Raw genomic sequence first — 10,364 nt, 5'->3', positions numbered from 1 at the left:
CATTACAGAAAGGAGGGGTTGACGGAGGAGTTGTGGTGGTAACCTGAGTATCTTGTCACCTGGCTGGTTCCCTTCTCCCCCTCCCCATGAGTCACTTCCAGGAGACAAAGGGGAGTTGGCAGTTTCCTGCCCCCAGAGGGAAGAGCTGATCATTGTCCTTTGTTCCAGTCCATGCTGAATCCACTCTCATATGCAAGTTCTTTGTGATCTTGATGGTCTTCTGTCTAGGACCATCAGGGTTGGCATAGCAACTGGGCAGGGCTCCTGTGGATGTGCTGGGATGGTGAAGGGATTATGGCTGGCCTGTATCAAACCTTCCCCATTTTGTAGTTCTTCCTTCATGGAGTCAAATAAAAGTGGAACAGTGCAAATCTGATGTATGGTTGATTTTTCTATGAATTTATAACAGAAGCTTGGTGTATGTAGTGTGTGAGTGTGAGTGTGTGTGAAGTTTGTACAAACTGAATGATTGGGGTGGCGGGTTCCTGCTACAGTGGTTAGAGTACAGTGGTACCTCGGGTTAAGTAATTAATTCATTCTGGAGGTCCATTCTTAACCTGAAACTGTTCTGAACCTCAAGCACCACTTTAGCTAATGGGGCCTCCCGCTGCCACGACGCCACTGGAGCACGATTTCTGTTCTTATCCTGAAGAAAAGTTCTTAACCTTAGGTACTATTTTTGGGTAAGCGGAGTCTGTAACCTGAAGCGTATGTAACCCAAGGTACCACTGTATTGAAGTAGGAGACCAGGGTTCAAATTCGCACTGAGCCTTGAAGCTCACTGGGTGACCTTGGGCCACTCACTGCCTCTCAGCCTAATCTACGTCACAGGGTTTTTGTTGGAGAAAAAGGGTGGGGAAATGAATGAATGAACGAATAGAACTACAATTCCCATAATTCCCAGCAAGCATTGGCAATGGCCCCTGAAGGGAGTCCCTTGAGATCTTTTGTTAAAGGGTGGTATGTAAACCTAATTAATAAATAAGGGCCAACGGTTCCACAGACCTCCTGCTCTACCTGACTGTTTTGATGGACAGATCAGCAGCCGTTTGGAGATTTTGAAGGAGAGGAAAGCACTTCTGGTCTATAAAGCAGAAACAGAAATTGAAAGCACCTGTTTGTCAGTATCACTAGGACTCGGAAATGAATGAGTCCTAGAAGCATGGGTGTAGCCAAGGGGGGCAGGCTAAATATACATAGCAAATTGAGCTTCTGCCCCCCCCCAAGACCTGCCACCCTAACAAAAAACCTGAATACGCTCATGCCTAGAAACATTTTTTTGGGGAGGGCAACTAAATATTAAATTAATAATAATAACAATAATAATTTTATTCATACACCACCCAACTGGCTGGGTTTTGGGTCTGGAGCACCTTTTCCTACACCAGATTATACACCCCCATACGCTGTTTGAAGATCCAGTAAAATCTCTCATATTGTTGCAGAAGTAAATGGATACAAAATACTACGCGCCCCCAAGAGGGGGTTGCCAAGGTTTGCTTTGTCTCTTTTTTAAAAAGAGAAGATTTATGGGTTGTCGTTTGGTCCTGCAGGCCCCAGTGACGCACCCCTGGGTACAACACCCCTAAAATGAGGCTGCATTTTAATATTTTAATGTTTCAATATTTTAATGTTGTATTTTAATCTTGTTTTTAAGTTGTATTTATTCAACTTCTTTTTATTATTGCTTGTTAGCCGCCCCAAGCCCAGCCTTGGCTGGGGAGGGCGGGGTATAAATAAAAATTATTATTATTATTATTATTACTTTATTCTATTTTAATGAATGGGATTGGAGGGGGGAGCTTCCTGTATTTTGAGAGGGGGTGGCCAGGGTCTTTTTTGTCTCTTTAAAAATAAGAATGTTCTAGGCATTTCCCCTCTTGCTGGGGGTTTGTGTGATCATCCCGTTTGCAGTGTTAGAAATCCCCCAGGCAGCTTTTGCAACTGGCGCAGGTCCAATTGCGACCACGTGATTTCTGGAAGGCCTCTCTAGCTAGCTTTCTTCTTTTTAATTTTTTTTTTAACTTGTAAAATCAAATAAAAACTAAGGAAGAGAAAAATTATCACATTACAAAATAGAGAGATTTCTCTGAATCCCTCGACTTCCCACCTTCCCCTCCATGGACCCTATTGTCTACATTTTCAACTACATATAATTACATAATCCATATTTTCTATCTGTCCGTAATATCCATCATATTAGTTACATTACAGGTGTTATTAAAATCCTGCTAATGTTTTCATCTGCTTACAGTGGCCCCCTAAATAAATTACAAATTCCCCCCATTCTTTCTTGAAATTATTGCCTTGATTCTTGAGCTTTCCAGTCAGTTTTCCCATTTCGGCATATTATAACAGCTTGATTTGCCATTCCTCTCTGGCCACTCTAGCTTTCTTAAGGAGGTATGCAAAAGAGATTATTTATCAATGTTTTAATGCGCTGCAAACCTCCTTGAGATTTTTTCTTTAAAATATAAAGCAGTATAGAAACAAAATGAATAGGAACGATAATAATAAATGTCATTGCCTCTCCCAAAATGGCGCCCATACATTCCATTGTGGTGACTGTAACATAGGTCACATTTGGCGATTCGCTTATATATCTAAGCTGCATATTTCTGTTTTGTGAAATTGGTAATTTGTGCTCCCTGCCACGGCTTCCAGGATTGCCAAAGGTGCCCCGGGCCAGAAGTCTTGGAGGATGCCTGATTTAGCCTCAAGCACCTAGATCATGAGGCGAGGCAAGCCAAGCCAAGCAGATATACAATGGAAAAATAAAAAATCTGACACATTCTAGCACTTGTCATCTCTTTAATGCCATCTACACACAGAAGCGCACACAATCCTTTGATTTTTTTTAAATTCAAGAAACGATCTGGAAGTTACTTTTCCACACATTTATCTTCCTTTTCTGGAGGGGTGGCCAGACTAGTGTGTCACCGGAGGCAGTTCAAAGCAAGTTTCTGGCCCCATGCAAAAGATGGGCATAAGGGGCTCCCCAGAGAATTCAGCGTTTGCAAAGGTCTTGAGTAATTCTCCTGTATCAGCATCAAAAAAGAGAATTTGGCGCCCTGCATAGTTAACAGTTGCCCGGAACCTCCTCAGCTTTGGCGCAGGAGGCGGCAGAGAGCGGCGGGCAGACCTGCCCTTGCCATATATCTGCCCCAGTCCCCAGATGCCTACACCAGGGTAAAAGCTGTCCAAGCCCTTTCTCCTCACAGACTTCCGGGCGACCCCCACAGCCCAGATGTCGTCAGTTCCTATGGTGACTTCCCAGTAGTGCCGCCCTGCTGTAAACTCCTCACACCCCAGCACGAAGGGACATCCGCTGAATCTCTCAGGATTGTCCGGCAGCTCCTGATGTGCCTCTCCCCACCTCGCACTTCGGCGATCCTCGGACAGGATCAGGTTGGGATGAGCGGTGTCCGGGTCCAGAGTTACACTTGCTATTGGCGTCGCGAGGAGAGAAAGGAAGAGAAAAGAAAAGAGGAATCAGCTGGGAGGATAGACATTGTGAGCTTAGATCCACTCCAGGGATCATTGAGGAAGGGGGTTCCTTTCCTGACTGGACTGTGGGCCTCCCCTGGGCCTCGCTGCAAGGGTGGCCCAGCTTTGGCCCTCTGTCCTATTTTAAAAGCTCTTTGAAGCCACCATTCTCTCTCCCAATAGCTAACTGGCCAAGGACGAAGAAGGGGAGCAATAAAAAAGTTGGGATCTCAGAAAAGGAGTGACTTTGGACTCTGGTTGTGTCCACTGTGGCCCCACCAGCTATCGGCACATTGGCCCCAACAGCTCCCTCTGATGGATAACTATGATTGATTGGTGGAGGTTCCTCAGCTTACCTTTCTTCAGAGAGAGACCTGATGTTAGAGTGCCTGTGAAAGGGAAAGCAAGAGAGATTAAGCTGTTAATGAATGTTATAGCACAGAAAAAGAGTCAGCTGATTATAGTCATAATCCCCTTTCTTGTAAATTGAAGATAACTACTATCTGCTTTTGAAAATCTGCCTCTTAAGGTTACTGCCTTAAAGCGTTGGAGACGAAGGCCTGGCTAAACTTGTGTCACTGAAACCACCAAACTGATCATTTAGGTCTTGAAATCTAGAACATGGACAATTGAAATTAAGTAATTCGGACTCTATAATTGGCTGTACTGCTTTTTTGTTTTTGAATGTGGTAAGATGTGGCTTGATTTGTTATTAATATGGATCCCCCCTCTTTATTGGAAAATGAATAAAATTTATTTACAAAAATTAGAAACCACCAAACTGATCATTATATTACTCACTATATTCTTGCACTCCCCCCCCCATTGGGCCTTAAGTCATACAAAGCTTCAGCCACAGAAGTGTGTGAGTTTTTTCAAGTGTCCCTGCATAAATCTGCATGTGGGTGAGACACTTGCTGAAGAAATAAACATGTTGCCTTCATGCTTAGATGATGTAGACCAGAAAGGAGGAAGTTGTGGTCTTCAAAATGTTGTTGGACTCTGATTATCGCTGTAGACCAGTATGACGTAAGCAGCACATAAGCGGCACACAAAACACTACCAAAGCATTCTACGTTCAAAATCTTATATTAATAATCCAAAAATTGAGAGAACAAGGTACAAGATCTACTACAAAAGCCACAAGCAGAAAACTCATTCAAATTGTGTCCGAAAGGAAGACTCATTCTTTAAAGTTCCTTTAGCCAGGCTCCTGTAGATATCAACAAAGGTACGTTTGAACAAACAAAGTATCGGTGATGTTACACTCAAGGGTTAGATATCAACGAAATAAACATGTTGCCTTCATGCTTAGATGTTGTAGACCAGAGAGGAGGAAGTTGTGGCCTTCACGATGTTGTTGGACTTCGATTATCAGCTGGGCTGATGGGAGTTGGAGACCAAAACAAACAGAAGGCACCAGGCTGAGAGAGGCAGTCTTAGCAAATGGCATTTTGAGCTGTGGTTGCAGGACCTCCTTTCCCCCTCAGTGAAATTTAAATTCCTTCCCTACTTACCCTCAAGTTCAATTTTTCTGGCTCTCCTATTCAATATCAAGCATGAAATTCTTGCAGCCATTACCTTTGAACTGCTCTACGACAGCTTCCAGAAATGGATTTATATCATGGAAGTCCCAAACTTTCCACAGCAATTCAAGAGGGAAAATCTTGGGAGCCTCAAATGCCTGTCTCCCCTCATGACTGTGGAGAAATAAAAGGTTTAAGTATGCCAGCTGGCTCTCCACCCAACCTCAAATTCCCAAAGGAACCAATAAGACGAGAGGGGGGAGGATCACAAAGGTCTCAAGAAACTGGTTGGTCAGATTCAAGGTGAAAAAGAAGAGGACAGCTGAAACGTATATTGAAATAAGCAGTGCAGGGAATAAAAGTGTGAAAAATGGTTTGTTGCTTTCTTAGATACATCCCTGTTTTGGAAGACGGTTGAGACTACCAGGTGGAAACAGAAAGAAAGGAAAGAGAATCAGAATTAAACGAGAGACAGAAACTGAGAAAAGGAAGTTTGGAAATGAAAATAGGAACTTTAGAAAAAGTGGGCCCCTATTGATTTGTTAAAAGTTGGAGGTCACAAAGACCCATACTGTCCCCTTGGGAACAACGGGTGTTTTTCCTGCAGTCCACATCCTTCACAGAACCACAAAGCGCAAAGGAAAAGGAGAGGGATCTGCTTACCTCTGCACAGTGCTTCTAATATCCTGCAGGGGAAAGAAAAAGAAGAGAACTCAGCATCCACGACTGGCCATACATCGAAGCCCACACCCCATGCCTCAGTCCAAGCAGGGTAATGTCATAAAATCAGAGCACAGCCCCTTAAATGAAGCCCTGAGCAGGAACAAAAGAGGACCAGTAAAGGACCAGACCAAGGGTCCACCTATTTTCAGCCCAACTCAGGTAATATAACCACAGAAGGGAAAACTTCTTAAAAGAAGCCCTGAAATGACAAACTGTCCCACACCTTAAAAGGCACAAAATAGGGCTCTGTTCATTGCAGGGATCAGGCCGAGGGATCCACCCAAGCCAGACCCCTCTTGGCAAGAGCAGATTCTGTGAAGCTCCCAAACAGCAGGCCAGGAAGGCAACATCAGTAATTTGGGAGCCAGCAGCAGACCCATCATCAGCCAAGAGCAGAAAACATCTGATTCCATCATCGTTAAGTAACAAATTAAGGTGAGCATTCTTTCATTGTCCTCTTAGATGCTCCTGCACCTAACATAAGAGAACTAGCTACTAGCTCCACAAAACTAAGCAACGTCATTTGTGAATAATGATAGAGGCAGAGACTGGTCTGGTCGTGGCCTTGACCTGGAGAAAAGCTTGGGCTGCTTATGCCACTCTCCTACCTGCAGGAATTCACTGGAGGGCTGCCGAAGCTTCTCCTCCAGCTCCCGGATGGTATTTTGAAGAGAGTCAAGTTCTCTGGAGAGCCTGCCCAGCTGCTCATTCGATTTCCTCGCAATCTCATCCTCCACCTCTTCCATCTGCTTCACCAGCTGGTTTTCCCATTCTTCCAAAAACAAGTGTAGCTGCTTAAACTCACCCTTCATCTTCTGCCTACCTGATACTACTTTTCTCTGCAAGAAACATGTGGAAAGAAAAACAGGCTGTTAGCAACATTGCCACTCCTTGTGCAGGATGAAGAGGGTTTGAGGATTACTGCAGGGGAACAGGCTGGGTGCTTCTGAATTTTTAGATTTTCACAGATGATGCGTCGGTTTTCAAGCAAAGGAAATTTTTCCTCCCAGTCAGAACAGGTGTCCCCAAATAAATAGACATCCTGATGGTTTCAGGATGTTATTTTAATTCTCTCCCAAGCATTAATTCTTTTTCTTATTTGCTTACTTCCCAGTAAGAGCGACACTTACAACCAAGGATGACCTTTTCTTTCCTGTCCATGTTTTTTTCACCCGAATTTCTGCCTCCTCCTCCTTCAGAGTCTTCAGGAACCCGCAGAGCTGAGCCTGAAAAGAAAAACCAAAGTTCCCATTTGGGTCTGGTGAGAGGTTTCTTGGAGATAACCATCATAAACGTCATCGAGACAAAGAGGAAAGCGAGAGGACAGTTGAATTATGTTATTGTTCCCCGGGTTCTGAGACTGAAGAGCCTGCTTCTGCCATCCAGAGTATTGAGCCTACGACAGATGCAACTGATGAGTGTTGTGGAGAAATGTTGAGAAAAGACCCTCTGCAGAAAATGTCATCCTCTTTCTATCACAGGTTGGATTTCCTTCTTTTTAAATTATCATTCAAACAAATTGCCCACTAATGTAAATAAAAGCTACCGTACTGCAGGGTGGGTATTGTGGCTGAGAAAGTGTTAAGTCATGTTTGTCCTGGAAAGCATTGTTGATATTCTAACAGGCAGGGAGCGGAAGAGTTTATGCCAACCCTGCAGTCTAGGATTGCTACGAAGTCTTAGTCCCTGCGGGTTATATTTTTTTAGGGGAAGCAGTTGTGGTGGTTAGTTGATTGTTGCAGCATTGGGGCTGGTAGGGGTTGGTTAAAGCTGTTGGAATACACTGCTTGCACTACAAGCCTAAGACCAAACACCAGTGGTAGACCTACATTAACACAATTGGTTTAAACCCATGACTCTTGAGTTCTTTGCATAGTTTAGGGCTGGCAACAGGAGAAAGGAGGGTGGTTTTATGCCTCTAATGTTTGTTGTTGTTGGGCAGTACTTGTGTATATGATTAATACTGAAATACCACCAAGGGGGAAAATCTTCACCTCTTGATCTGAGCCATCAAAGTATTTTTTCCCTTTATAACAGCAAGCATCTCCGAGAAGCCCAAAACATCAGCCTTCTAGGTTTTATTATTTGCTTGCCTTTTAAAAAGCAATTGTACATTTCTTTCCATCCCCAAAAATTGATGTACTGGTATTAATTCTTTCCATTTTTTCGACGCTTGCTCTGCTGTTAGTATTATCAGATTTTGAAAGGGGAAATTCAGTTTGTACTCATTTGGGTTGCATTTATTTTTCCTAGAAAGACCACCTTAACATCATTCAATCTTTCTAGATCAGCTTAATTATTATTTTTTTACACAATCATACCTAATATACACATCCAGTGGAGTCTTATAAGGCGAAGCAAGCCTCAGTCCCATAAAAGCCAATATCTATCTTAGGATGTGTAAAATAATTAGATGAGAGGCCTCCTGAGCATGAGCAGAGTCAGTTGACAGCAGACTGCATCCCTCACACCTGGGATTAGAGGGATAAACACTCACTCAGAGGAGGCAGTGGTTTGCGGACAGCCTTTAACCTTGATTGCTGAATGGCTCAGTTTGGAGCATGGTGCTTATACTGTCAAGGTTGCAGGTTCGATCCCCTTATGGGACAACTGCATCTTCCTGCATTGCTGAGGTTGGACTAGATGATCCTCAGGATCCCTTCCAAGTCTACAATTCTATGATTTTAATTCCCATCATATATACTAGCCGTTCCTATTAATGGTTCATTCTTACCTTGTAGCCTTGGACGGCTTCTTCCACAGGAACCACCCTGTGGCCGCTGTGCCCTTGGGATGTGTCACACTCCCCACAGAAGGGGGCTTCGTCGTCCCGGCAAAAGAGGTCCAGGGTCTTCTGGTGTCTCTGACATTCTGAGCGCCTCCTTTGAGCCTCTCTCTCCTCAGAATGATCCCACTCACTGATGATTCCGACCATATTTGTGAGAAGCCTGTTTTGCTTGTAGTCTGTTTTTACAGCTTTTCTGCACTCGGGGCATCTGGTTTTCTTACCAGACTCCTCCCAGCACCTCAAGATGCAGCTTTCACAGAAGTTGTGCCAGCAGCCCAGTTCCACCGGACGAGTAAAGTAACTGAGGCAGATGGAACAGGTGACTTCACTCCGGATCCTCTTCCTGTACCTCTCCTCAGCCATGGCTCCACTCCTGTTATGAGGGACCACTCTCCTTCTCCAGAAGCAGCCGCACCTGGAAGAGAGATGGAGCAGAGTCAGGATCCCTGTGAACTTTAATCTGAAATGGGAAATGTAAGCCCTGCCCCATCCGCATGGACCTTCTCAGCAGTGGGACCCGCCCTGTGCAACGCCCTCCCATCAGATGTCAAGGAGATGAAAGAAATACACAACTTTTAGAAGACATCAGATGGCAGCTCTATATGGGGAACTTTTTAATGTTTGACATTTTATTATGTTTTATATGTGGGATCAAAGAAATGCATCTCCTACACCCTGGAAAGAAAGATGATCACCCTCCCTCAAGTAGTTGGGAAAGGCAAATCTCATCACAAGAAACACAAATGGGGACAGATTCCTCCTCGCCAGAACAGCCATGGGCTCTGTTGCTGAATGGGTAGAGCATCTGCTTTGTAGACCAAAGGTCCTAGCTCAATTCCTAAAATCTCCAGGAAGGATTGGGAGGGACCCATGTCTGCAACCTGAACTGCAATTGCCCAGTGTTTCCCCCCATGGACAGCTGCAAAATTGCCGGTGGTCTTGGCAGACCACTTAATGATTTGCTTTCGTTTGATTCCTGCATTGTAGGGGGTTGGACTAGATGACCCTTGGGGACCCTTCCAACTCTGCAATTCTACGATTCTATGATTTTCTTGCCTTTTTTAGCAGTTCCAATGCACTGTGTTCAATGGTTTTGAATTGCATTCTGTTCCTTCATATATATATATATTTGTGTGGTATTTTAATACGTTTGCCATTTGCATTCCCAGTAATTCAAAATTTAATGCAATAAAAAGGTAAGAAATACAGCAATAAAAATACAATCGAAATTCAACATGGATGTTTTATGGTGGCCACATCAGTTAAGCTTGCCATTGAAGTTTTTCACCGTGTGGAAAAACCCTGGTCCAGAAACAGCTTCCTTTGTATTTTATTTTATTTAACACACACACCACTTTTTATAATAAAATCTCTAGGCAGTTGACAATAAAGATTTATGTTTAAAGGACATTGGAGAGGAGGTAAACCGGGGGCTGGATGTGAGAGAGGCACTTTTAACTTCATTTTTAAAATTCATGAGGATGGTTCCCATGATGTAGATTACAAGTGGACGCCGTATTATTTGCTGCGTTTCTTAGCTACTGTGTACAAAAACGTGGCTTTTATCGAATTAGCAAAGTAAAAGATGGAGAGGTTAAATCGGCTAAAATCCAGGTGTAAACACAAAGCAAAACCGCGAGCGATAGGAAAGTCCTAAAACGCTCATCCAGCAACACAAATAAGAGCAGGTCGCGGCCAATCGTGGGAAATGCTAAAAAGAGCGTGGATGGCGCTGGAATTTTTGGGAGCTAAACTCCCCCACCCGCGCGCGCCCAAAAAACCCGCACCTGGAGATGGCAGGATTTCAACCTGGGACCTTCTGCACGCAATGCAGATAAGAG

General features: G+C 43.9%; 1 protein-coding gene across 1 annotated transcript; it reads right to left on the bottom strand.

Moving 5' to 3' along the window:
• Positions 1–2,692: 2,692 nt before the first annotated feature.
• Positions 2,693–8,928, bottom strand: LOC114590992 (zinc finger protein RFP-like). Its single transcript, XM_077923559.1, has 6 exons — positions 8,470–8,928; positions 6,908–6,961; positions 6,344–6,574; positions 5,676–5,698; positions 3,843–3,904; positions 2,693–3,446 (listed from the first exon to the last, which is right to left on the bottom strand). Exons 1-6 carry the CDS (start codon positions 8,884–8,886, stop codon positions 2,929–2,931), a joined length of 1,305 nt encoding a protein of 434 aa, XP_077779685.1. The 5' UTR covers positions 8,887–8,928; the 3' UTR covers positions 2,693–2,928.
• Positions 8,929–10,364: the final 1,436 nt, after the last annotated feature.

Source organism: Podarcis muralis, chromosome 2 (assembly GCF_964188315.1).
Source record: "Podarcis muralis chromosome 2, rPodMur119.hap1.1, whole genome shotgun sequence".
NCBI lineage: Eukaryota > Metazoa > Chordata > Lepidosauria > Squamata > Lacertidae > Podarcis > Podarcis muralis.
Note: the sequence above shows the minus strand (reverse complement) of the source record. Positions and strands in the feature narration are given on the sequence as shown.